This window comes from Numenius arquata, chromosome 24 (genome assembly GCF_964106895.1).
Source record: "Numenius arquata chromosome 24, bNumArq3.hap1.1, whole genome shotgun sequence".
Taxonomy (NCBI): Eukaryota; Metazoa; Chordata; class Aves; order Charadriiformes; family Scolopacidae; genus Numenius; species Numenius arquata.
This window is the reverse complement of record NC_133599.1, coordinates 2,103,225-2,130,950: the sequence shown is the minus strand read 5'-3', so window position 1 is coordinate 2,130,950 and position 27,726 is coordinate 2,103,225. Positions and strand designations below refer to the sequence as shown.

General features: G+C 58.3%; 1 protein-coding gene across 1 annotated transcript; it reads left to right on the top strand.

The window, feature by feature from the left end:
- Positions 1 to 27,352, top strand: MAPKAPK2 (MAPK activated protein kinase 2). The gene is made up of 10 exons (XM_074163130.1): positions 1 to 261; positions 21,171 to 21,310; positions 22,963 to 23,027; positions 23,791 to 23,870; positions 23,976 to 24,102; positions 24,499 to 24,574; positions 24,772 to 24,896; positions 25,197 to 25,282; positions 25,421 to 25,501; positions 25,783 to 27,352. Exons 1-10 carry the CDS (start codon positions 1 to 3, stop codon positions 25,924 to 25,926), a joined length of 1,185 nt encoding a protein of 394 aa, XP_074019231.1. The 3' UTR covers positions 25,927 to 27,352.
- Positions 27,353 to 27,726: the final 374 nt, after the last annotated feature.

Below are 27,726 nucleotides of genomic sequence, written 5' to 3'. Positions count from 1 at the left end.
ATGCTCTCCGGGGCGCCGCCGCCGCCGCCCGCCGGCTTCCCCAGCCCGCCGCCCCCCCAGCCGCCGCCGCCCCCGCCGCCCGCCGCTCCCCCCCTCCACGGGCCGCCGCCGCCGCCGTTCCCGGTGAAGGGCGGCCTGCAGATCCGGAAGAATGCCATCACGGACGACTACAAGGTCACCACGCAAGTGCTGGGGCTGGGCATCAACGGGAAAGTTTTGGAGATCTTCAGTAAGAAGAGCGGGGAGAAGTTCGCTCTCAAGGTGGGAAGAAAAAGGGGGGGGGGGGGGGTTCCCCCCGACGGGGCTGCCCGGGGCCGGGGGGGGGTGGGGAGGGACGGACACACACGGGGAACCGGAGGGGCGGGCGGCTCCGGGCTGCCCCCGCCCCGCCGCGGAAGGGGCAGGAGGAGCGGGCAGCGGCCTGACAGTGATGGAAGATGTCTGCTGTGGGGCCCGAGGGGGGGTCCCCGTGTGGGGGGGGGGGAAGCCGCGCACGGGAAAACGGGCAGCGACAGCGGGAACCGGGAGCGGGGCGTGCGGGGACAATGGAGCCCGGCCGGCCCGCCATGCTTTAATGTATGTTTTTCCCCGTGAGGAGCACCGAGACGTGGCTTTCTAATGGGAAACGAAGCAAAATGACATCTCGGTAGCACACCCTGGGGGTAGGGGGGGGTCCGGAGCGGAGAGGACCCTTGGTCTGGCTGGTGTCACCCTGCGGGGTCCCCATCCCAAACCGTGGGGTCCTCATCGCAAATTTCGGGGGTTCCCCCCTCGTACCACTGTGGGAAAACGCAGGTGGTTGCCCGGGGGTCCCTGCGTGATGCTGGGGCTCTCCTGGCCCCCGCTATACCGAACGGTGTGTTATACCGAGCGGTTGTCGTCCCCTGCTTTGGCCAGGGAATATTTCAGCTTTATTGTGTTTACCTCCTGTCCCTAACTTCTGTTTGAAAGCTCCGTAGGTAAATAGTGGCTGCAAAGGTGTATTTTGGCACGTGCCGGGTGATGCGATGCTTTTCCTTGTTTTCAGCGGAGGTTTTTGAGGGAAGGGGGGAAGCGTGTGTCCCTGCCGCAGGGACTTTGGGAAGTTTGAATGGATTCACGACGTGCCGGGTGACGCGGGTACAGGCAGTCTGCTTGGTGGGAGCGCCGTGTTCCCGAGCATCCATGCAATTTGTGCCCACGCATGAGCTGTTCAAACCCTCGGCATTACCCTGAGAACCGTGAAGGCTAAAAAACCTCCACCTCAATCCATAACCCCCCCCCCCCCCACCTCTTTTGTTTTTAAAGCTGCCCATCTGTTGGTATCTGAGATCCCGAACCTGAATGAATGAGCAAGTGGCTTTGGAGGCACGAGTCGTGCCACGGGGATGCTGGGGTCGGCACGGGACGGTGCTAAACCCCTGTGGTTAAGGAGGTTGGGGTTCAGCCGAGTGATAAAAGTTTGACTTTTCCTTTGGAAACGCAGGCGTTTCTCGTGAGTAGCCCCGTGTTGTACTCCAAGATGACATGTATTGTCATCTCGTTCGGTTGGAAATCAGTGAAATCCTCTTCTGTTTTGACAGACGGGCTCCTCCTCGCTGCTGCAGTTGACTCAAGTATTTAAAGCGCGGATTCCAGCACTTCCCTTTTGCAGCCCCGAAAGGGGAAGGATGGCAGAAGAGACCCGGCTCTGTGGTTCCTTCCTGCCCTGGGACGGTTGGGGCCTGGTGCCGTTAATGCTGCCCGTACCCGGTGGTACCCCCGGGGCTGGTGGTGTTATGCTGCCTGTACCCGGTGGTACCCCCGGGGCTGGTACTGGTATCACTGCCCGTACCCAGTGGTACCCCCGGGGCTGGTGCCCTTAATGCTGCCCGTAGCCGGTGGTACCCCTGGGGCTGGTGCTGGTATCGCTGCCTGTACCCGGTGGTACCCCCAGGGCTGGTGGTGTTATGCTGCCTGTACCCCGGTGGTACCCCCGGGGCTGGTGCTGGTATCGCTGCCTGTACCCGGTGGTACCCCCGGGGCTGGTGGTGTTATGCTGCCTGTACCCGGTGGTACCCCCGGGGCTGGTGCTGGTATCGCTGCCTGTACCCCGATGGTACCCCTGGGACTGGTGCCCTTAATGCTGACAGTACCCGGTGGTACCCCCGGGGCTGGTACCGGTATCGCTGCCCGTACCCAGTGGTACCCCCGGGGCTGGTGCCCTTAATGCTGCCTGTACCCCACAGTGCCACATGTGGGGTCAGGATTTACTGCCAGGAGCCACGTCGGTTCCTTGCCCGTGTTGCAAAGCCCCTCGTGGAGCTTGGGGACCCCGCGCTGCAAGGTGGGAGGGGGGTGCATATCCCCTGCGCGGCTCTGGGAGGGCGAAGAGCGTTCGGCGCTGAATCTCTGGTTTGGAAAAGCGTCGGTCGTCCTCCCTGTCCCTTGCCCCGGCCTCTCCGCACGTCGCTGCCGAGAGGGGAGCGCTCAGCTGAGGGCTTGGACCTCTCTCTGGCTCTCCGTCCAGCGGCACAGCTGCTACTGTCAGCGATTCCTTCCAGCCCCCTAAAAACTGCTACGCTGTGAGTTTGGGCTCTTGGAGGAGCCGGTGTGTACCCGGCTTGTCCCGCCGAGGGTGAGCTACAGGCTCGGGATATTCGGGTGTTGTGTTTGGACTGATCTGCCGAGCCCAGGCTCGGCGGGGGTGACTGCCCCAGACGCGATGGGTGCTGACTTCATCCCCTCCTCCGGGACGCAGCCGGGATAACGTCTCTGTTCGAGACCTGCGGAGAGGTATTTGGATCCGAATTACTCATGGGCTGCATCAGTGTGGAAAGATGACCTAAAGCAGGATCCACAGAAGTGATTGCATCGCGTTGTCATGTTTCAGATGATGCTGAAAAGAATCCTGGTGGCCCGTCGCCAGGAGCCGCAGCTGAAATCTCTCTGTGCTGCCTGCTTCGGCTGTGCAGCAAACCTTTCCATTTGGAACGTTGCTCTTTACATCTACTATTCCAAAACCTTGTATAATAACGCAGTCCTCCACCGGAGGGAAACAGTTGTGTCTCTCCCTGATATTAACGGTGTTTTTCTGCTTCTGCTGTGCTTCTTTTTGGATCAGGAGCACCTATAATGTTGTTAAACCTCCTTCTCCCAAGCAGAGGGATGCTTTTAGGTCAGGGTTTCGCTGAGGGTCACTTTGCTTAAGAGAACTTTTCAGTGCTCTGGGAAAGCGTGAGCTTGGAGACACCGTTCCAGCAGCCGTGAAAATGTTACAGCCAGTTTTCTCCTCCTTCCCATGCAACAGGCCGTGGCAGAGACGCGGCATTAAATAAAACGGTGCTTTGTGTGGGTTAAGGGACGGCAGTTTTATTTGCTGTGTAGTACCTAGGTGAAAACAGGAGATATTCCTTTGCTTGTCTCATAGGTCGTTATTCTTTATTTTGCTGGTTTCCCCCCACTAATTTTATTTTATTTTCCCCACACTGAGCAATACCTGAAGCGTGGCATCCCTGAATTACCCGGTGGGAAGAAGGCCACCGACGGTCCCGGTCACCTGTGACTTGACCCTGTTTGACGCGTGGTGATTTACTGCAGGGTGAGAACCTAAAGCCCTGCGGAGGAGTGATGAAAAGGGACTGAAATGCGAGGCCTGGGTGGTTTCTTCTCCCTTTCTTCCTTGGTGTGATTTATTCGGACACAAAATTAGGCTTGTAATTTCGGCAGAGCCTGCTGTATGTAGGTCAGCGCTGGCCTGGCTTGGCGGTGTTCGCTGTGGTCAGGCTGTTGGCATTAGTGACGCAGGCTGCGACGGTGGGGCTGCCTACCATAAATTCCACTTTTAAGACTAATCTTTAGGCAAGATACTGGGCTGATGGCTGGCTCTCTTAATTCGGTGAGGAAATCTCAGGTAAGCCGGACCAGAGAGCGGGGGGCCAGTAATAGCGGGTGGCGAGTTCTCTGTTGTACGCGTCAATTGATGGAGCTCTTCCTGGAGCAGGTTTCCTTTAAAACAAATTAGCAAACCTCACTCCTAACCCCCAGCTTCAAAGCAGGAAGCCCTCACCTGGATTGGTGAGCTTGGAAGAGCTGGAGGAGCTTCGCAGGGCCACGGGCAGACTGCTTGCAAACTTGCCCCCTCCCTGGCAGCCCTGTTTCGGGAGCATCCTTGGTGCTTCGGGGCGCGTTTGCGAAACACTCTCAGCCTCATCAGGTAATAATCTGTGAGCGATGGTTCTCCTGATGGAGAAGGAGGAAGGAGCCCAGTACTTTTGTGGTTTATTATTCCTGTGAGATGCCTGTCGTGGAAATAGGGCAGGCGTCCCATAGCTGATAACCGGGCAGCTCTGTGGATGAGCCCTGGTGTCGCTGGTGGCCTCGTGCTCTCTCTGCCATCATGCCCTGGGTTCTTCACAGAGACCTTTAGAGGAGCAAAGCACCCTGTTTCCTGTGCCTTCCCGCAGCTTCATTTGAGATCAAATGCTTTGTCCCCCAGAAAATCCAGCTGGAAAAATAACGCCCAAGTGATGGAGTAGATGAAGATCCTGGACGTACCCTCATGGGAAGGAACTCGCTGTGTGTCTGCTGTACTTCTCTCTGGGGGGAATTTTTTTTCTTTACTCTCTACCATGTATTTTATATAACCAGAAACATCTTTGCTGTGGCCGTCTGTGCACGGCTGAAAAGCTGTGGAAAGTGTAGTGATATCACTGGGACTTTTCCAAGGCAGTGGTTTATTATCTCATTGACCAAAAGAGTCTACTGACTTGGGGTCTGAGTTTGTTTAAACAATTTGGGATTTGCTTTAATCTCTTTTGAATACGTGACATGTTCTGAGCTATCCAACCTACGGCTGAGATGGACTGATAACGGCCTGGGAGCAGGGGCTTGGTTTTTGCTTTGACACATGCTCAGGAAGTGGCGGGGTTCTTCCTCTTAATAATAATATAATGGCATCAGCTCTAGGTCTTGCAAAACAGGGTGGGTGCTTCCCACGTTTTCCGAGGTGGGGAACTGAGATGCAGTGATTTACTGAAGGTCTCGCAGCCCGTCAGAAGCGGTTCTGGGCTTAGGAGCGGAGCTGCTTGCTCCGGGATGAATCCTTCCCGGGCAGCCATCCTGCAGGACGAAAATACAGCCGGTGTGTGTGATTCAGTAGCCAGATACAGCCAGGTAAAACGATTAATTTCTCATTGACACTGAGCTCCCGCTGGCCTTCGGCGAGGTTTCTGCCATCTGCCAGTGCCCACGTTGGGAAAGCCTGATGTACAGGACGTGACGGTCTGCGGAGACGCTGGCTCTGCCCGTGGGCAGCCGGCAGGAGAGCGGGGCTCTGTCAGCCCCACGCTGCCTATTCTACGGCATTTAAACCAGCGTATAAATAATTTGAAGCTGTGCAGACCGAGAGCCAGGTCTCCTCACGCGTTGGCTGGATGATGGATAGGCTCAGGTGATGAAAACTCCCAGGAAGTTCCGACCTAGGGAGCCTGAAAGAGCGAGGTGGTGGCTTCTCTCGTGCCAGAAACCTCCAGGATGTGCTCTGGGATCCCACGGGGTGGATGAACTCCTGACGGCTGCTGCGGGGTTCGCAGGGCGGGTACGTGGGAGGCATCCGGAGGAGCAGCCGGGTCGGAAGTGGCCGTTTTGCGGTCCCCGCTCATGGCGAGCAGCGTGGCTCCGGGTTTGGCATCTCCTGAGCCTTCCTGGTGGGCTCACATGCCCCACACCGGGGTGGTCCAAGGGCTTTGCCACAGAGATGCTGTTTTAAAACCCATCCCTTCGCTGGGGTTGCACCCTGGGCCGAGAGCCTGGGTGGAAAGAGCCCTCCTTCACGGAGAAACCCTTTCCCCCTGCTAGCTCCCGACGTAACCGGCTTCCCGACCTGCCGACGGCCCTCGCTCGACGGCAGAAGTCAGGCTCCTCTCCAAGCGCAACTGGCCCCGCGCGTCTGGCCTCAAGTTGCAGCATTCAGGCAGCATGACCTCACCTCCTGGTTTCCAAGAATAACACGCTGCCTCCCTCCTTCCCTCCCCTCCGCTGCGCCGGGGCTGTCTGCCGCGGCCGAGGGTGGCTGCCGCAGCCCCGCACCGGGGGCCCCGCTTTTGCCAGGCACCCCCATGTCTGCCCCGTGCCGTTCAGCTCCTCTCTCTGCTTTGGGCAGGGGTGCAGGCAGCAAAGGTGAGGCAGGAACCAGGAGAAGGGTCTTCAAGGACCAGGAGAAGGGTCTTCAGACCAGGCTGGACGGGGCTTTGAGCAACCTGGTCTGGTGGGAGGTGTCCCTGCCCAGGGCAGGGGGGTTGGATCTCAATGATCTTTAAGGTCCCTTCCAACCTGAACCATTCTATGATTCAGGGACCAGGAGAAGGGTCTTCAGGGACCGGGAGAGGGTCTTCATGACCCGGCTGGGTTTGGAGAAGGAAAGGTGGATCCATGAGGACCAAGGTGATCCCTCCACCAGCTCCAGAGGCTGGCACAGGAACACAGCTTTGCTCTGACTGCTCCCCGAGAAACCCGTTTCGAGCCTGGGCGGTCACGTTGAGCCAACGTTTCAGTGTGGTCCAGAGATGTTGAGCGTCATGGTCACCTCTGGTAGTGACATTGGTGTTGGATTTGAAAAGCCCCATGACCTGTACCCCACTGAAGGTGGCCCCCATCCCCTCTGTAGATGCCCCTCGTCTTTCTTGGCTGCAGGATGCTAAAATCTATTTTTCTTTCAGCTCGGGCTGGCACGAGGACTGCAGCGTGAGTGGCGCCTGGAGGCTCGTTTTAGAGGGGGGTCCTTCTCCACGGCGGGTCCACCCCGGAGGAGGACGGGGAGCAGCACGGGGGGGTTAGAGCAGGGCACGCAAGAGCGAGCCTGAATGCGGGGAGCTGCAACAGCCTTTTAAGCTGTTGTTTCTTTATACCTCAAGGCTGAGTCATTTCAAAGATTTCAGCCTTTTAAGATTTTACCAATTTGAGGTAGGGATTATAGCAACCGGCCGGTTTAATGGTTGCATTAACTCGCTGTTTCCTTCGTGGCCTCGGGAAGGGACTAAACAGCCGTGAGTCCATGAGTGCTGCTACATCCCCCTGACCTGAGAGGACCTGAAACATGAGTTTTGCTGGAGATGCTGTGAGCCACAAAAATGGCATTTGGAAGGTTGTTGGGATGGTACCGGCCGTTGGGAGGAACGGGGTACCAGTGTGGCTCCTCTCTGAGCACTGCTGGGAGCACGTGGAGCTCTGCTGTGGCTCCATCTTCGGCCTGATGCTGCCGGGGAAGATGACAGCATCTTCCCGTGATTTGGGGTGTGACATTGATGCCCTGCTTTTGCTGTGACAAAGCGCATTCTCCCCGCGGAGAGGGCAGGTGAGCACCTTGGCTCGAGCGGTCTGCAGCTGGCACAGCCTTTGCCGTCATATGTAATGAGATTATTTAAGCTGTTGGCGTCAGGGCTGCATGTGATTATGTGCCTTGGCGGTCCAGCGAGCTGTAGCCTAAACTAGAGATAAAGTTCAAAATGCAAGCCCAGATCTGAATGTTCCTGGGGCGCCCAGCCAGGCTGGGACTTTGCAGCTCTGCTCTGCTTAGATATCCTGACCCGGTTGGGGCTGTAGATTTGGGATCAGTGGAGGGATGGACTCGTTTCCTTCGTCATCATAATTAACTTTGCTGCCTCGCTTTGTGTGCCCTCGGCTGCAGGCAGCTCCCTTGGGCCCTCCTCTTCAACGCAACCTCTCCAGCTCTGCTGGCCATGGAAGAAGGGGGTAAATTGGGCTGGGGATCGTTGTTGCCTTACTCCTCTTGTGCTGAAACAGGTTAAATTTCTGCACTGTCCCCGTCCTAGGGGATACAGCACCTCCTGGGTTTCCATGGGACAGACACGGGTGGGAGCATCTTCTGCTGGGTGTTCAGAAGTGCTGTCCTCCCGGCGTCCTCAGGCCCTGGTACCCGGCGCTGAGCTGGGGCAGCCTCCTGAAGGGCTCCCTGGACCTCCTGCCAAATGTGTGTTTTCAGGGAAATGCGGCTGGAACACGAGCTGGGGCTGCTGTGGAAATTTGGCAGCACGTCCCCTCAGGCTGCGATTCCAGTAGCCGCAGTTCGTCCCTTCTCGTGCCCGTAGGTGCCGGAGGGAGCTGGATCCAGGCAATGCGGCTCAGAAGTGGGGATGTGGCATCCTGGGCATCTCGGCTGGGCTGGGGGAGTGAAAGCAGATCCAAACAAACCCAAAAGTATGTATATTATCCTCAGCCTAACTTAAAAAAATAAGTAAATAAAGTAAAAAAGCAGAGGGGAGCCGGTCTGGTAACAGGGATATGTTTTTATTTTCAGTAGAAATGACAGCCTTATTGCGTCTACCAGCTCTGTGTGGAAGAACAATTTTAATGTATTATATTTCCACTTGTTTTAGCAAAAAGGCAGGGACTGTTCCTGCTTGCGGGAGGGAGTCAGCACCCGTCCTCTGCAGAGTGCTGGCTCCTGCAGCTCCTGTAGCCGCTGCTTTCGGACACGGCCGGGCTGCGAGAGCCATCGTCACCTGGAGCAGCCTCCTCCGGCCAGCCCGGTCCCCTCCAGGCTCTGGAGTGTCTCTCTTCTTCCTCTTGAGCCATTTCACAACCTCGCTGCCCATCGCGGATCTCTAAGAAAACCCCAGGCGGCTCTTGCACAAGGGTCTCTGCCGCCGCGGTGCTGGGAAGGGTGGGCTCGCCAGGAAGCTTGAACCCGGGTTATCTCCTGGAAGTCATCGGAGCTGCCAGTCCGGCATTTTTGGGTGGGTACCTCCTGTGCCATGGGCAGAGCAGCACCGGTGTGGGGACAGGGCTGTTTGGGGGATCTTGTAGCCCCTAGTTGGCACCTGCCTGGGCTCCTGGCGAGGACGTTGTCCCCTTTGCTGGCCCAGGAGCTCGGCAGGGGCTTCCCAATGCCTTTGCTTTTAACCTCAAGGCTTTTTTCATTCAAGGAATGACCCTGTTCCCACCGTGAGGGTCTGTGATTTTATGTCGGAGCAGGACTGCTGATGCCTCTCTCCCCTCCCGCCCTCCTTATTCCACTTTGGGGAAGAATCTCCCAGTATCTTCTGTTGTGAGGAAGAGCCACTGATAAAGAGCAGGTCTCTGCCAGGACAGGAGATGCTCCGTGGGTGACGGGATTCAGCAGGGAAGTGCTCCAGGTCCTGCGGGGTTTGGAGGTGTCCTGGTGCTCTTGTTCCCCAGCTCCTGGCTGCCAGAGGAGACGATGAGCCGGGCCTTGAGCGTGTGTCGTTAGAGATGCAAATGCTGGGCTGATGAAGCCTGGGTGAGTAAGATGCCAGGGAGTTCATGAACGGATTAAAATGCGGTATTTACATGCTGCTGAGCAGCAGCTCCGGCGCCTCCTGGGCGGCTGCGGGGCAGGAGGGTTGGGAGCTGGAGCCGGAGCTGCTCCCCGGGAGCTTTGGAGCAGGTCTATGGCTCACACCCTCTGCTGCAGTCTGGAGGGGTCCATCGAAGGTGGTGATGGTCTCCGTGTGCCTCAGCAGGCAGTGCTTTGGGCTGATACTCCTATTTCTGGGTGAGGACCTGCAGGGCAGGGAGGGCTCTGGACCTGCAAGTTTCAGCTAATGAGGGCAAAGAGAGCGTTTTTTGGCTGCTCTCGGTGTAGCTGGTTAACTCGGTTTTGTCAGGCTCTGGCAGTAAGGGCAGCCTGTGTTTGGCAGGACAAGCACCTCTGACTTTTCCCAAAACGTCCCTTTTGTGGTTCTTTCTCCCCAAAGACTGTGCTGAAACAACCAGGTGAATGTCACTGGAAGGAGGGTTCAGCTAGGATGTGGTGGTGATGCCTCGAGGGTTTTAGGGACTTAACTCCTAACCAGCAATGAACATACAGAATCATAGAATCACAGAATGGTTAGAGTTGGAAGGGACCTTAAAGATCATCGAGTTCCAACCCCCTTGCCCTGGGCAGGGACACCTCCCACCAGACCAGGTTGCTCCAAGCCCCCTCCAACCTGGCCTTGAACCCCTCCAGGGATGGGGCAGCCACAGCTTCTCTGGGCAACCTGGGCCAGGCTCTCACCACCCTCACAGCAAAGATTTTTTCTGGTATCCAATCTAAATCTCCCCTCTTCCAATGTAAAACCATAACCCCTTGTCCTGTCACTACACTTCCTGACAAAGTCAGGAGCTTGTAAACATCTGGAGCTTGTACCCACCTCCACTCCAGACCCTCCCAGCAGCCTCGGAAAGAGCCTTGAACTTGACTGTGTGCGAAGCGGGGGGAATGCAGTGGGGGTGATGTTCATACGGGCTGTTGAGGAATTAATTTCTCTCTCTCGCTTAGGAAACGGAGGTTCTGCAGACTCGACGCGTTGCTCCAGGCGTTGCAGGGTTGGTGGCGATGCCAGGGCTGCCACTTGCCAGTGCGCTCGTCCGCTGCAGGGGGGAAGAGGGGGCTGCGGCTGAGCCACACAAAGCCTGGCCTTGTCTGCTCTTTGGCTCCCCCCAGCCCTAAGCCCTTTTCGTGAATAAGTGGAATTGAAAAAAGCTTAAATTCATACAAAGCGGGACCCGGGAGCCCCCGGCCAACCCCGGGGAGAGCAGCTTCCCCTGCCCACCCCCTGCCCCGGGGCTGTCTGTGCTCCCGGGGACCCCGGTTAACGCTGCCCCGGGGTGAGCTGGTGGGTGTAGGGGCTGCCTGACGGTGTGGGGCTGTTGGGTGGGCTTTCTTTTTAAAGCCTGGGAATGCCCAAGATGAACAGCCCAGCCTGCTGGGGAAGCAGCAGTAGCTGCAGGAGTAGGGTTTGGGGTTTTTTTTTGTTAGTTTGTTTAAATCTCCCTGCTTTTATCCTTTTTTTTTTTTTTTTTTTTTTCCCCTTTCCATTCTAATCTAACAGGCAAAGTGTGTCCAAAGCACTTGCTGTCTGTCGCATTTGGTAAGAAATCAAGGATCCTGCTGGTAAACAGTGTCTAGCAGTTGGGTGCTGGGCGTCCATGAGAAGACCAGTGTCTTTCCCAGCACACGTGTGGTTTTGCTGTCTGGTGAAAAGATGCGAGGGCATAAAAACCTCTGCTGTCGGCCCCTTGCTCTGTGCTGGTGTCTGCTGGGCAGGACCTCTGTGGGACCAGCCTCTAGAGACCGGCGTTTCCCTCTTGGCGATGCCCAGGGGGAGAAGGTTTCTCCTCCGAGGGCGTTTTTGGGAGGTGTGTGCACCCTGGCGCTGCGTTCTGCAGGCTTTTTGGCTGAGGTATTTTGAGGTTACGGGGCTGACGGGGACGCTGGTGGCCTGGGCTCCATCCCAACTTCACCAAACCTCCCGGGCTCTGCGACTGCTGCCAACAGATGCCACGGGGGCTCTCGGGGCTGCCTAAAGCCTGGAGGGAGCTAATAATAGCCACCGTGTCCTGCGAGCTTTAATGAGGTGCCAGCAGGATGCAAAGAGGGGCCTTTTTTTAAAATAGAAACACAACTGTGGTGTTTTCCTGCTGGCTGAAAGAGTTTAAGGATGGCTGGTGCAGAGGGAAGAGGGGCTGGTGGAGGAAGGACACTCTGCTCGGCCCCACGGGGTGGCAGGAGGGTCTCGGCCTTTCTTTGCATTGCTTCAAGGTCCAGGATTTCCCCTAAAATACCACCTGCTGCGGTGGGTAGAGTGGAAGCCTAAAGTGCTGGGTCTGGAGTGTTGCTTGGCTTTTAACACGGGTGGGTTTTGTTGCAAAGGGGGTGGTCCCACCAGCTCTTCTGCAGGTCCTGGGGGTGCGCAACAGCCGTGTGATGAGAGGAGGAGGAGGATGATGAGGAGGAGGGCAGTGGTGCAGGGACAGCCTCGTCGGGACAGGGCAGCTGCACCGAGGGACAGCCACGAGCAGCCCTGGCTCTCGGTGAGCAGCTCTGCTGGGGGGGATTTGGGGAAGATGGAGGAGGAGAGAGAGGGTGGTGGGTGATGCTGAACAGCTCTAAATCACCCAGTGGGGTGCAATCCTCCCCTTTCCCTCTGCCCCTTCGTTAGCCTCCCTTCTCATTACGTGCCTTGCTGTGGGTCAGATGCAGCAGCTCTTCTCCCTGCCCTGTGTGTGTCTGCCCCGAGCGTCCCCGGACGAGGGCTCGGAGCATCCGGCTGTGCTGGAGCTGACAGCTCTGGAAGTTCTATATCTCGTGTGGCGTGAGAGGTGGAGGGAGCAGTGCCAGGAGGAGGGTGGTTGGTGGCCGCAGGGCCCCTGCAGACAAAGGCACGTTACGAAATCCCCGTGTGGCTCCTGTCCCGGCCATCCCCTGCACAAAACAAACCCCGCCATCAACAAAAGCGGCAGCCACCCAGCGCGGAGCCGTTTATCTTGCCCAGGGCAGAGCCGCGGTCCCAGCCCCGAGGCTCCGGCTGCCTCCAAATGGCTTTGGACATCGTTCCCGGTGCGGGTGCACTGTGCAGGAAGGTGATGCCAACCCCTCAGACTGGCACCACTCCAGTCCCTGCAGGCTTTCATGCCGTGGGTCTTGGCTGCCGGGGGATGCTCCTCTCTCTGCATCCCTGCAGGAATCACCCGGCGATGGCAGAGCTGCCGCCTGCGAGGCACCGCAGCCGGGCTGTGCAATCCTGGCCTCATCTCAGGGAGGTGTTTGCTGTGCCCTGGTGTTGACAAAGCCCATGACGGGGGTGAAACTCCGCTAAATAAACAGCGGAGGAAAGGACAGAATGATGCAAAACGTGCTGTCGTCACTGGCCTTCGAGGGTGTGTAAGTGAAACCCTCCTCGGGCTTGGCACTGGGGGAGGAAATGCATCCCGAGGCCGTATCACTGCAAGAGTGGTTGGCCTCCGTGCGGCTTGGTGTTTTGGTTTGTTAGGGTTTTTTTTCTTCTTTAAATATATATTTAAAGATTTTTTTTTTTTTTTTTTTTTACACTGCTGTAAGATGTGTGTTGAAAGGCAGCAGCGGGATCGCTGTGCTGGGAGGGGGTGGCAGCCACTCCTCTGTCCCACGGGGGGGGTCCTGCCCATGGGTTGAGCCCCGAGAAACTTCAGTTTTGTGCCGAGGACGAGCCCGGGAGGTGCCGGGAAGTGGCGTGTGTTTGTGGGGCTTCTGGCAGAGCTTCAGGGCTCCTCCACTTGCAGGCGTGGGTCTGGGCGGTCGGAGCCTCTTCCCTAAATCACTCCCAGCTTAAAAGTAAGGAATGGGTGGGCATGTCTTAACAATAAAAGCAGTTCTGGGACGTAGGTGGAGGGAATCCCCCCAGAGCTGTCCCTGGGGTTGGAGGTAATGCTTGGGGTCAGGCAGAGCTGTCCCCAGGATTTGCTGTGAGGCTGATGGAGCAAAGGACCCGAAGAGATGCTTGGAGCGGCTGGTGCTGTGGGTGGGCTGCGTGGCGGGGACTGTGCCCGTCTGTCTGTCCGTCTGTCCAGTGTGTGAGGGAAAGCCCCCGGTGGGCACAGAGGGGTTGGTGGAGATGGCACCGCGGCCATCCCCGTGCCGGCGGAGCCAGGGTGCTGGAGCGGTGATAAAGGGTTTTTTTTTTTATCAAGCTGTGGCTGCGGGAGGGAAATGCAAAGGACAGAGGTCGGCGCTGAGTTAATGGTTTACGTTAGTGTTTGCCCCTGTATTAATCACGCCTGCGAATATCAACCGCTTCCTACCATAAAAGCACATATGTGCACTTTTCCGTTCGGGAGCTTGGCGGCTCCGGTGGGGAATCTGGCGATGGAGGGGTTGGGAGGAGGAGCTGACCCCGGCCAGGGAAGGGGCCGTGCGTGGCGCGGATGTGGCCGCAGCCATGTCTCACGTGAAGACATCCGCCCCTCCCGCCGCTTCCTATTTTCCTTTCGCTTTGTGTTGTGCAGATAAAAGGCCCCGGTGGCGGCTGCAGCGTGTCCTTGGCAGAGGCACGGGGGGAGGCAGTGGTTTGGTTTGCAGACAGGGGTCCCTGAGTGTGCCCCCACCCCAGAAGGACTGCCCCCCTTCCTTTTCCCCGCTCAGAGGTGACATCTCGGATGCCTGTAGGAAGGGATGGGCTGGGTTGGGGTATTTTGGCCATCATCCTTCATCCCCGTTGGATTCACAGGGAGGTCCTGGAGGTCCTGGCCAGGCTGAGTGGCTCCATCACTCCAGCCAGATCTGCTCCCTGGGACATCCTGGGGCATCCTCCTGCGTAGCAGGACACAAGGACCTTGCTAGCCATGGCTAATGCCTGGGCTGATCTTGGCTCCTCCAGCCCCCGTGCCTCCTGGAGAGACGAGCAGCGGGTGAGTCACCAAAACCCCATGCGGCTTCTGATGTACAGGGAGAAGAGAATGATCCCAAAACAAAAACCTGGGACTGGGTGGGCCCCTAATTTTTTCTCAGACACGTGAAGCTGAAACTATTTATTTCTTTCCATTGAAGACCAGCTCCAGCCTTCTGCTGGTGCCGTGAGTCAGCGGAGATGCTTCGTGATGCCGCCTTGTTGCCATTTACCTGCTTTGACTTTTTCCCTGTGAGTTTTGTATCCTCTTCCCACCCGCCTCCTCCCTGTCCCCGATAACCCCACCACACTGGTGGCCCTTCCCTCAGCATCCAGGATGCTGCTCCTCGGTACCCGCTTCGGAGCTTCGTCTCCTTGAAATCCCTCTGCCCAGAATATTTTTGCCGCTGGGCAATGTGTTCTGCAGAGTGGGGCTGGCCGGGGGGCAGCGCCCCAATTGCACTGGGGGGGACACGGGCCCCTGGCAGGTGGCTCTTATTTAAGCCCGGGCCCCTCTTCTGCTTGTCGCCTTTGTGTGCCTGGAGAGGCTTTTGTTGCAGCCTGAAAAGGCTGAATAGCGGCTGCATCTGTCGCGGGGAAGAGCGGGGCGAGGAAATGCTCAGCAGATGCCCTGGGGAGGGGGGGACTGCGGGGCAGGGGGGTCCCGAGCATCCCCCGGTGGGCACGGACCCCCGCGGGAGCTGTGTCCAGGGGCGCTGGCAGCGCACGGGGCACCGAGGGTTGTGCAACCGCTGCGGGCGAGCGAGGCCCCGGTGCGACGGGGCTCCTTGTGAAAGCCCCGTGCAATCGCTGCCCCGTTTCCATCCTCCGCCCTGTTGCAAAACCGCCCGCAGGAGCAGGGACGGGGCTGATATCGGCCTCCCGGAGCGTGCCGGCTGCTGCTGGCAGGGTTTTTGGCTCTCCCCTTGCACAGGCAGCCTCTTCGTGCCAGGGCTGTGGCTGGTCTGGGTGGGAAAGCTTTCCCTGCGCTCGCCGCGATGGCTCCGGGTCTCCCTCCCAGCGTTCCCGTAATTCATACTGGGAGAATGCGGCCGAGCAGCTCCGGCATGTGCATCCGTTCGTGTTTGCTCGGCATGAATTGCGGCTCGCTCCCCGTTCGTAGCTCTGTCTGAATCTGAGTAATTCTCTCTCGCTGGGACGCTTTTTCCAACCTCTCCATCTTCCCCCGGGCAAGTGAACGTGGAGGATGGCCTCTTGTTCACGGAGGTGGGTGATGAAGCCGCTAATGCACGGAGCCGGCCACGCTCGTGTCCTGCCCGAATGGTCAAAGCCTCAGCATCCACCCGGGCACCGATGGCACCAGCCACCGTCCCTCCAGAAGACTGGTGCCTGGTACTGTCCTGCCATGCAAACCATGAGGTTTGGATGAAGCCATCTCCATCAGGGAGCAGTAGCCACCCTTCTAAATAGCTAGCCCAACGTGGCAGGCTCAGGCACACTGCGGGCAGGACACTGTGGGACACGTGCTGCTCCTCCTCCTCCTCCTCTCTGGCTTTCCCTGGGCAAAACAAACAAGAGGATGAGGCTTTTTCCTGCTTTGTTGGGGCTTAAAGCTCTTCACCCAGGGACTCTGTGGCTCGGTGTGGGTGGGTAGAGCAGAACTGATCGTAGGAAAGTCCCCTCGCCTCTGCCTGGGCGCTGCTGGTGGTGGTGGATGCCGGCAGCGGGGATGGGGTTAATGTAAAAGTTTATGCAAGAGCCACGATGATGTGGGGGAGGTTTCCTGAGCGCGGCACCTTTTGCCCTTACTGCATTACGATTGAACCATCCCTGCGTTTGGTAACATAATTCCTCTTACGGCCTTTGGGACTCATGATTTCTCTTCCGTAGTTAATAAACAGTAAAAGCGGAACGGAGCTTTGCTGCTTCCGTGCCCTTCTGCTGCTCCCTCCCTCTGAACCATCTCCGGCAGAGGCTGGGGCAGCTTTGGGGCCGCGGGGCGATTACTTTCGGGCTCCCCAAATGTGTTGGCATTAAAGGCAGGGTTAAAAAATAACCCACGTGGGAGATGCTCAGCTGAATCCGGGTCCCCCAGCGCTGTGGCTCGTCGGGTGGGCGCGGGGGGGGCGATGGGGTTTGCCTTCCCAGCGCTGCGAGGTGGGAGCAGCATGTGCAAAGCATCCAGCGCCCACTCAACAAACGTGTTAAGCAGCTGAGGCCAGTCGGCGACCAGTTCTCAGGGAAAGATTAGAAAAGGCAAGTCTTTGAAGAGAAACCCTTTTGCTTTATTAGGAAAAAAATGCTCCTTGCCCTGTGGTAGCCCATTTGGGGGAACCCAGAGCCCATGTGAGCAGCCTGGGCAGGGGAACCTCTGCTCTGCTCCCCCGCTGGTAACTCGGGAGGGTGACAGCCCGCCTTTCCTTACTGTAGGTTTATTTTTATTGCAACTTAAGAACGGTTTATTTTCGCCCCTGTGGTGGAGGCAGCTCCTCGGGGCGGTGTGGGGCACGGGCACATGGGTCCTGTTGCAGGAGGTGGTTCGGAGGGGCTGGTCACCGCACAGGCGAGGCACGCAGCGTGTGCTGCTGGGCTGGGAACCGAGGGGAAGCGGGTGTGATCAAAATAACACACGGGAAATAAAAATACCCTGCCTGCAAGAGCAGCTGGAGCGCCCGAGGTGAGCGTGGAGCCGCAGCAAAGACGGGCAGCTGTGGAAAATGAGCAGCTCGGCATGCCGGTGTGTGCCTGAGCCTCAGTTTTCATGGAAATTGCCCCGTGAAAGGTGAGTTTTTCGCTTCCAAGCTCTTCAACGGGGATATTTTGCCAGTCTGAGCGAGCACAGCGGGTTCGCGCTGTTCGGGGCCGCGGTGGCACCCACGGCGCGGAGCAGCGGGACAGGGTGGTTTGGGACCTGCTGCCATGCCAGCGGAGGAGGGAGCTTCCTGGGCGAACCCACCGTGATTCATGGCACATCATCCCCGGAGGAGGCGGCGAGACTGAATCAGTGGTGCCTGAGGACACGTGTGGGCGAGGGAACGTGAGCGGCTCCAGCCCCCTTGTTTTCTCCGGCGTCTTCCTTCCTTCCCTGCGCCTACCCGCCTTCGCTGTGCTTGGCGTGAGATGATGGGGGGGAAATTCATCTCGATGTGCTGCCGAGCCAACAGGACAGAGCCACCAGCTCTTTCACTTGAGCCGAAGCTCGTTCTCCATGACTATGGGGGGGTGTTAGGAGCCCGCTTGGTTTTTCAGCCCCATTTCTGTGCCACGAGGGCAGTTTCCCTCCATTTGGGTTTGTTGGATGTTGGTGTCTGTCCTGCAGACACCCTGATGGGCTGGCTTGTTTTCAGGAGCCGTTTCCAGGGTTTGTCCTTCCAAGGTGGTGAAAATCCTGGAGCTTCTGCAGGAACCCAGAAGGAGCCTTTGCTCCAGGGGGTCCTGAGCATGCAGGGACAGGAGCTGCACCGTCTGCTGATGGGGCCGGGTTTGGAGCCCTCGGCTGGAGGGGTTTAGCGGAGCTAATGAGTGCGTTTAGCTTTGCTCATAACTGATTTCTCCCGCAGCGTGTACAGGCTGCCGGGGGAGCTGGGCTGAGCCAAGGCGCAGGATGGCAGCAAACGCCGTCTGCCAAAGTCTCAGCGGTGTCAAGCTGCTGCGAGGAGAGCTGGGACACGGCTGGAAGCTGAGCTTCCTCCCTGATCGTGATGAGGACGGAGTGGCCCTTTCCTGGCTCTCCCACCTTCCCTGCGGGCAGGAGCCCTGGTGGGACACGGAGACGGGTCGGCGCAGAGCTCTGGGGTGACACAGCTCTCTGGGCTGTCCTCTGTCCCATGCGGTGTTGAAGGGACACCTGGACACAGAGACACACTCTGACGATAAGAGGTTTAGAGACCGGTGCTCTCTGCGCAGCTAAACATCTAAAGCACCTACTCCCCGTAAAGGCAAACGCACGGGACTCCTCTGTGTGTGACATCCAGTTTTGCTCCAAGAGGGTGGCAGAGTCCCCTCGGCAGCACTGTCCTTGTCCCAGGGACGCTTGTGTAACCCGGGGATCTGGTTACTGCCCGCTGCGGTGCCCGGGCTGCTGGGCTCAGCTTCTGCCGGGCGCTGGAGCCCCCTGCTCCGGCGAGAGCCCTACGGGGAGCGACGCTTCCCATCTGAAATACCGAGGAGTTTGATCTCCAAGAAAGTCCTTCCTGTTCCTTGGAAGGGAAACAGGAGGTAACAGAGGTGGAAAAGCTGAACCGAGAGCAGCGGCGGGGGTTTCCAGCGGGTTGTCCTTCTGCTGCCATCTCCCCTCTGCCAAGGGTTAGCTCTGGTTGCGCTCTGCATCGCTGCACTTGCAAAATCTCCTGCTTCTGGATCTGCTCTGGAGCCGGTGGGAGGGGGCAGCGTCCCCAGGCTGGTACCCTCAGCCGGGTGGGATGGGGGCAGTTCACCCTTGCTGAACCATGGGAAAACAGGAGGTTCTTTTTCCGTCCCCTCGTTGCAAGCCAAGAAATACAAATCTTGCTGCAGCCGTTGGCTACCCCGGATACTGGAGCTAAATTAGGGACGGGGAAAGTGTCACCGCACACCCCCAAATTCCATGTGGAGCTCCCGTGACCGGAGCAATGCCTGTGGTTTCACTGCTGACTGCGGCCGAGGGGTGGGGGAGGGAGAGGGAGCTGTTGGCTCCCACCTAAAGAGGAGAAACTGGTGGAAGCGCTGCCTTCTCCCACCTGGACTGGGACCAAAAGTTGCTTTCCCACCCCTATGCCGTGCTCGGCACATCCCGGGGTGCAGGGAGCTTTGTGCTGAGGGGGGGATGGAGGTTGTGTGGGTGCAGCGGGTGATGTGGGTGGCTTCTGCCATGGTTTGGGCATCGCCACGTCCCTCCTGCATCCCCCTGCAGCGGTAATGGCCTTCCCCACGCAACCTCATTGCATCTGGCCCCATCGCGCCGCTGTCACCTGCCACCGGGACCATTTCCTCAATAGAACAAATCATTCTCTTAATGAGGCTTAATCTGCTCCTCTCCATCGCCTCTCCAGCCCGTGGGGGAGCGGGGGGCTGGTGCTGCGGCTGAATTGCAGCCGGGGGTTTTGAGAGCGTGGGGGCAGCTGTTTGCTCCTGGTGGGGGCTCGAGTACAAAAGCCAACGTCAGGGCTGTGCTGGTACAGGTAATGGGGGCTGCTGCCTCCTCCTTCATTAGAAATACAATTAAGCTCCTTTAGAAGCGCTCCGAGCGACCTCTAAAAATTGGATATGTATTTCTGTACATCTCCTGTTTGTCTTGTGCAGAATGATGTTAACCGTCTGCTTCCTGCTGTTCAATTTTCCCAGGGCGTAATTACAAACTGTTTTGTTGTTGGTTTTTGTGTTGTTTTTTTTTTTTTTTTTTTTCTTTTTCTCTTCAGCTTCCTGGCTCCCCACGCCGGGCTGCTGGCAGCCCACCCACAAATAGCCGAGCTTTTCTCCAGGCCCCCTCCCTGCCTGCGCGGCTGCCGGGGTGGCTGGCGCTGCGCTCGCTTATGGCTTCGAATTCAGCAGGATCTGGTTTTTAGAGTAATTAAGTGATGGAGGAGGGAGGAGGGGCTGCCCAGCCTCCTGCCCTGCCTTCCTTTTGCCTCGAGGTTGTCGGTGGAAATGATGTTGTGCAAAGGATGGCTTGGCCATTTTGGTCTTCACTGAGCTTCCCCATGGTTTGATGCCAGAAGACACCCCACGTGCCGTCCACCGGCGTGGGTTTCCTGAGCCTTGGGAAGCAGGAGAGCCGAGGAGGTGGGAGAGGTGCGACCAGACCCCACGTAGCGGGGTTAGGGGTGGGTGGCTGAAGAGCACGTCCCGTTTGTCCCTTTCCCTGTGGCAAAGGGAACCACGTGCTGTTGCGGGCAGGAATGTGAATTGCCGTTACCCTGCGAGCGCCGTCAGCGAGCGTTTCACTTATAAACAGGCACTGTGCATCTTCTGGGGCTGCAGCAAGTGTTACCCCGTGTTCCTGTGAAATTTCCCCTGTGGCAGAGGGATCCTTACCGTGCACTGGGTACCATTTTGGGTCCTGCCAGGTCAGGGAAGCATCCCAGGGTTGATGCTCGACCAGCTTGGGAGCTCGAGCAGGAGAGGGCAGAGGGGCAAGAGGTACGTTTCTGTGTCCATCCTGGTAAAATGACCAAATCTTCTCTCTCCTGCCGATGCACCCGGGAGGTGGGATGCTTTTCCCTGTGCCGCTCACAGAGGTGCAGACCTGCTCCGGGGCGTTTTGCCGAGCCCGGCTCCAGGAGCTGCTGGAGACAGGAAGGAAAATGAACTATGCTCAAGATAGACACGTTTGTTGATCTATATTTAGGAGTATAATAATTAAGGCTGGTTGTTTATCCTGACAAACATGGTAATTAATAGTCTGTGGCAGACGAGCAAATCCTTCCTGCACCTGGGAGCTGAGAGTTGTCTCTGGGAAGGGCAGGAGCCCCATTAAAGAGCTGCTGCTTGTGAGAAAAGCTGCTATTTAGGGAACATCTGGCTGTTTGCTTTGTCCCCTTCCCAGGCACGTGTGACTGGGTGCCGGTGGCCTCCAAAGCCATGGTGAAGGTGCTTTTGTGTCCAGGCTGTGCGTGAGGGGACAGAGCAGGAGGGTCCTGCCAGTCCCATGGAGCAGAAAGCTGATGGGTGGGCAGCGCTGCCAGGGGGCTGCGAAGGGGAGAGCGAGGATGCTGGAGGGCACCCAGGGGTGCAGTGGTGTGGGTACCACTGCAGAAGCTTCTTCATAAATGCAGTAGGATGTCTCGCTGGCTGGTGGCACAGGCTGGCTGGGCAGGGGGGAGGCATCTCAGAGGGTGGGGAGGTGGCAGGCAGCCGGGACAAGCTTTTACCAGCCTTGGAAGGGAGGGCAAGAAGATTATGAGGATTGGTGGGTTCACGCTCTTCCCACTAGATGGGGATGGAGGCATTGCACAGAGCATGCAGGAGCTCGCCTGGAAGCCACCCGCAGAGAGCACCCACACATGGCCTTCGCCCTGTGTCTCCTCTGGGTGGGTGATGTGCCAGCAGCCCAGCTCTCCTGGGGTGGGGAGCTTGGGACTGACGGGAGTCTCGCTTCTCCCACAGATGCTGCAGGACTGTCCGAAGGCCCGCCGGGAAGTGGAGCTGCACTGGAGGGCATCGCAGTGCGCGCACATCGTCCGCATCATGGATGTCTACGAGAACCTCTACCAGGGGAGGAAGTGTCTGCTCATCGTCATGGAGTGGTGAGTCCCCGGTGGTGCCGCTGCGGGTGGGCTCTCCCCACCAGAGCACCCGCAGCCCTGCGGGGTGATACCAAAAGTGGTGGGGGCGAGCACCTTCCTGCACCCCTGCCGTGGGTGCTGGGGACCCCCGGGAGATGCTGTGGCGGGGGAGCCGTAGGGATGCGGGCCCTGGCAGAGGTGCTGCACCGCTGGCGTTGGAGGGACGGCGGGAGCCGCGCCGGCTCTGAGTCATTCTGAAAACTCCCTCGGCTGTCGGGAGGCTTCAGGCCCGTGGTTCTCGCTGCAGATCGATCATAACCAAACTGGCTTTGGCCATTGACAGTCGGGGTAGTCAGCGGTTCCTGGCACCCCGGCAGCCCGCGGTGGGCTCTGCTGGGCAGCGCGCAGCCACGCCGAGCTGTTGCATCCATCAGCGCCGCGGCAGCTCTTGCAGCAGCAGTCGAGTGGCTCTGGTTCGGGGTAGATGTTTGATATAACCTGGGGAGGAGGGAGGAATGAAGGGGAAAGTATTGAAACCACATCCCAACCGCAGCTGTGATTTGATGCAGCTTCCTTGCCAAAACCTCTCCTCTGGCAAGCCGGTAGGTTGCCCGGGGGGGCAGCGGGTGAGAGCAGCGCCGGGGCAGGCAGCACGGCCGTCGCCCGAGCGGCTTTTGTGTGGGCAGAGGCTTCTGAGAACCAACATCAGGACGCTGGGCAGCCGGGAATGGGAAAGGGTTTGTGAGGCGCATCTGCTCGTGTGGGAAGAAGGCAGTAGCTGAATGGAAACGGGTTCTCGGGGCAGCGGAAGGTCCCTGCAGCGTGTCCCTGCCAGAGCTCCCCGCTCTCTGAGGGATGCTCTGGGGCTAACGCCGGTCACGGAGCAGCGTTTGACTTCCAGCGTGAGCACGGTGTGTGTCTCCTCATGCGCTCCGTGCCGCGGTTGTCCCCGGCAGCTGTGCTCTATCTGTATTGCAGATGTCCAGCGAATGTCAAGGGCGCTGGCAGGAGATGCTATCTGCGCTGGGAAAGCCAGCAGCCCTTTCTGCTCAGGTTAGATAAGGCAGGGACAGGAAGCACTGTTATCCCTGTTCTCGTGGAGAATTACCCCAGATCTCACCCCTGATCTCTCTTGGAGCCGAGTTTTCCCTTAGGGTACCTGGGGAGGGAACCACGCCAAGGTTCCCGTGGTCCTTCTCCAGCATCTTCTCTGAGCGCCCGCCCTGCTGCAGCGGGGTTCAATCTCTGCCTCCCCCATCCCGGCGGTGAGCCCCTGCCGCCCCCGCGGTCTTTGCTCAGCACTTCTGCGCGGGGTTCACACGCCGGCGAGGCGGTTTGGCTCGCGAACGAAACGAGGCCAAGCGTGCCGGGAGAGCGCACTCGCTCGCCACGTTCGCTGTCTTTACTGTAAATGTGTTTCTGTTGGGCTGGTGGGGAGACCACGTCCGCTTGCGCCCCGGCATCTCCACCACCAGCACGAAGCCTCTGCCCTGCTCATTTCTGGAAGGGGGAGGCTCTGAAACGCCCCGTGCCCAGAAGCACCGACCCGAGGGCTCGGATGGGGAGGGGGTTTGTTTCGTGCAGCTCCTGGCTCAGCGCTGGAGGTTTCGGTCCTGCTCGTGCTGGTGTGAAATTGGTGCCGCAGCATCTAACGCCGCCGGCTTCTCTTCCAGCTTGGACGGCGGGGAGCTCTTCAGCCGGATTCAAGACAGGGGAGACCAGGCCTTCACAGAACGGGGTATGGAGCCCGTGGGGGCCTGTGATTTCGTCTTTGGACCACTTCGTGCTGTTTCTAGGAGTGGTTCCGCTCCAGCTCATTCCCTTAATCCCTGTGTTGAATCCCCAGCAGGGTTTTGCTCTTGGGGAATGAGGAGTGTGGGTGCAAGTGGCCCTGCTTTTCAATGCTCACTTGAGAGCAGGGTTAAGGGATGTTTTCTCAGCTGCCCCCATGCCCTGACATCCCACTGCAGCAAAAGCAGGAGCTTCAGTCGCTTTCAGAACCACCCGCCCCCCTCCACAGCATGGAGACCAGGTCCTGTGGTTCTCATGAATCTCGTCCCCTCTGCTCCTGGAGCCAGGAAAAGTGTCCACACACAACCCAAACCCCAAGCCTGTCGCTGCCACATCCCACAGGGGACAGCTTTCCCAGCTGGTTTCCCTGCAGATTTGGGGTCCCTAGTGATGCCAGACGTGGGCTCAGCCCCCCTCACCCCAGAGCGAGCTGCTCCTTGGGGCTTGTGCGGTCGGGTGTTGGGGTCAGCGGCTGGAGCCTGCCCCATCCCTCCTCCTGGGAGTTCCTCTCCCGTTTGCTGTAGGCTCCCAACCTGGGGGTGGGTGATGGGGCTGGAGGGTGGCTCCTGCTTGGAAAGGGGGGCTTCGGATAGGGAAAACCCCTTTGGTCTGAGCCGTGCTTCTTGGCTCCTGATCTGTGGGGTAGCCCAGGGAGCGGTGCTTGTTTTAACTTGCTTATAAAGGCTCTGATGGTTTTTTTGCTGCTTCAGAGGCTTCAGAGATAATGAAGAGCATCGGGGAAGCCATCCAGTACCTGCACTCGATCAACATCGCGCACCGGGACGTGAAGGTACCGCGCTGCACCCCTGCCTGGCCGTGCTGAGCCCCTTGTGGCCCATGGTGATGCTGTGGCTGCTCCAGCTCTTCTGCTCACTTCTTCCTTGTGTTTTCACAGCCCGAAAACCTCCTCTACACCTCCAAAAGACCCAATGCTGTGCTAAAACTCACGGACTTTGGCTTTGCTAAAGAAACCACCACACACAACTCCTTGGCCACTCCGTGCTACACACCGTACTATGTGGGTAAGTGGCCGGGGGGAGGTCTGAGCCTGCGGGTTTGCAGGGCTGGGGGGGTCAGACGGTGCCACACGCAGCCCATCACCTCTGCATCCAGCCCTTTGCCTCCATCGCAGCGCGGCGTTGGGGGCAGCTCCTGTCTGGAATGCTTGGGTCTGGGGGGCTGCTTTGGGTTAAAGAGTGACATGTACGGGGAAAAAAACCCACCAAACTGTACTGAAAACAGCCACCCTGCACCACTCCTGCCCCCACTGCCGGCGTGGCTGTGCCGGAGCCTGTCCCACAGCGCTGCCGAGAGGGCACGGAGCCACAGGTGGCTCTTTGGTGGCTCCGTGGGACGGTCGGATCCCTCTCGCCTGGTGCTGCCTCTTTGACTCAGGACTTTGTTTCTCTCCTTACCAGCCCCGGAGGTGCTGGGCCCTGAGAAGTACGACAAGTCCTGCGACATGTGGTCCCTCGGCGTCATCATGTACATTCTGTAAGTCCGACGGGTCCCTCTCCATCCCGCTCGGGTTGGAAAGGGGGGGATGCAGCATCTGAGCTCGTCTGTGTGCTGGTGGGGCTGAGCCTTTCCAGCTGCACCGCTCCTGCTCCTGGCACTGCCCTGTGCCCCGTGGGCACTGCCGGGGGGGCTTTCGGGGCAACACATTAAATCTCTGCTCCCTCTCGGCACAGGCTGTGTGGGTACCCCCCCTTCTACTCCAACCACGGCCTGGCCATCTCGCCCGGCATGAAGAAGCGAATCCGAATGGGCCAGTATGAGTTTCCCAATCCCGAATGGTCTGAAGTATCGGAGGAAGGTAAACACGGTCCCCGTGACAGCTTGTCCCCGGGCTGAGGTCTCCTTCTAGGTCCAGCCCCGTGTCCAGCAGTGCCACGAAGGCTGGGGGGTGAACTCTGGGCATGTCGTGGGTCACCTCTTAGTGATACAGCAGCTTCGTCTCTGCTCGAGGGGCCGAAGGGTTTGACCAGGGTGAGGTCTGTGGCACGGAGGGGACGGGAGGCACGAGCCGGTGTTTTGGGGCAGCTGGCTTGGGTTGGAGCATGGGGACAGCCACCCCGGGATCTGCTAACGCCTGGCCCTGCGCAAACCCTTCCAGTGAAGCAGCTGATCCGTAACCTGCTGAAGACGGATCCCACCCAGCGCATGACGATAACGGAGTTCATGAACCACCCCTGGATCATGGTGAGTGCAGGGTTGGGGATGGGGCAGGAATGGGGATGGGATGGGGATGGGGCAGGGACGGGGGCGGGATGGGGCAGGGACGGGGACGGGATGGGAAGCCTGTGGCTCTTGGCTGATGCTCCTCGGCTCTCTCGGCAGCAATCCATGCAGGTGCCTCAGACCCCGCTGCACACCAGCCGTGTGCTGAAAGAGGAGAAGGATCTGTGGGAGGACGTGAAGGTAAAACCTCTCTCCATTGCCACCTGTAACACCCCGTACCCCGGGTCACCTCTGGGGACTGGCCACTTCTGCATCCTTGGGCTAATTCGGGCTCAGTGCGAGCCTGTTGGTTCCCAGGGAGATCTGTGCTCAGGATGGGGCTGGGAAAATTGGCAGTGGGACCCTCAGTCCCTGCTGCAACTTATTCCCACGGGGGTTTGGAGGGGGACCCCTGCCCTGAGGATCCCTGGGGGCTGCTGTATCTGTAGGGGCTTTGCTGATGGCGCTGCCTGTTGCCGCAGGAGGAGATGACGAGTGCGCTGGCCACCATGCGAGTGGACTACGAACAAATCAAGATCAAGAAAATCGAAGACTCCTCGAACCCTTTGCTGATGAAGAGGCGGAAGAAAGCAAACCCCACCGAGCCTACCGCGCTCCCCCACTGAGGGTGCCCCGCGAGCACCCGCCCTTGAGAAAGCAATAACTATATATATATATTTTTTAAGAAAAAAAAAGACAAAAAGAGACAGACTGTTATATCAAGCGCATGGAATTCGACATTTATACCAGACTAGTTATTTTTAGCTACTCACCCGTGTTTCTGACCCTTCCGGAGCAGGCGGTAAGATCCCCCCCATCAGATCCACACGCTGCGGCTGGGGGTTTTGTCCTGTAGGTGAACGCCGCCAATAATTGGATTTTTTTTTTTTTTCTTTTGTGAACCAGTTTTGATTTTTATGGTTATTTTTTTTTCCTTCTTTCCAAAGACATGGAAATTCCTGTGGTGACCTTTTTAGGGTATATAACGTATAAATATTTTTTAAAAACTACTGTAGAGCTGAAACCCAGACAGCGTGTTCCCTGCGTGGATGCTGGTTAGAGACGGGCTTCGGGGTTGGGAGTGGGTCTGGGGGGGATGGGGAAGGAGAGCTGCCTTCTCCCCACTCTTGCTGTGCGTGGGGGGGGTGTCCTGGTGGACACTGGGCTTCTTCCTTGCCTTGGAAAACTGCTGTTTTAAAGCACGGTAGCCAAAAAAAGCACCGCCCTCCCCAAACCCTCCCTGACCTGGAAGCCTTGATTCTCCCTGCGAGCACCGTCTGTCTCGCTGTCTGTCTGTCTGTGCGTGGGGTGTGTGTCGTGTCTGTGGGCACGGAGCCACTCGTGGCTCCCCCCCCTCCTCCCCCACCGTGGCCACCGCAGTCTGTACCTGTGCCTGGAATCCAGTTCTGACCTCAGGGGTGGGAGTGGGGGCCCGAGGGGGGTGAGCAGGAGGCCGGTGCCCCCTCATTTCCCCCCCGACTCTGCAGGGATGTGGGGAAAAGATGCTTCCCTGCCACCTCCACCCGCTCCCGCAGCCCCCAGCTCTGGGGGAGATGCTGTCCCAGGGGTCCCTGGGGAAAAGCGGGTGGCATGGGGAGGGGGTGGAGGTGGCATGGGGCCATAGCTTAAGCTGGGACAGCAGCACTGCCCCCTCCCTGGCTGGGGCTGGGGGTCGTGCTGCCCCCCCGGCGTGGCTTCTGCTAAGGGGGCTGCTCCTGCTGCCAGCTCCCGGGGGGGCTGGGAGCGATCCCTGGCTCCCAGGAGCAGGATGGCTGCTCTGAAGTCTTTAGTCCATGAATTATTATTATTATTATTATTTGTCACAATGTTTCACTGTGTTAAATGTGTTTGAATGGGGAAAAAAAAAATTTTTTAAGGCAATGTTTAGTTTTTAGGTGATCTTTTAGACACTGTATGGAATTTTAATTTGTTTTAAAGTCCGATTTTTATCCCTTTTTTTTTTTTCTTTTTTTTTAATTTTTTGTCTGTTGGCTTATACTAATCTTCCTGGTCTGCTCTTCAGTCCTTTGGATTAAAGACACTTAATGCGTCACCCCGTCTCTCTTCCTTGCTTGCGTGGCTGCGAAGAAACACCCCGGTGCTGTGGACTGGGCAATGTCTCTCCCGCTGCCTTGAAATTGCTCTTTTTTCCACCGAAGAGGCTGAGCTCCCCCGGTTTATTCTCTGGGGATGCAGGATTTCTGTCCTTGCAGAATCCCTTTGCTTGGGGACAGTTGCTTGAGATCCTGTGGCCAGGTCTGTCCTGGCTGCTGCAAAAATAGGATTTCCTCCCAGTCTGGGGCGTTGGGGACATGGGACACGGGATGTGGGACGCGTGGCCGTGGCCATGGGCGCTGCGCCCGGGTGCCGGCAGGGGGAACTGCGCATCCGGCATCACGGCCCGGCTGCGGGCGCTGGGACACGCG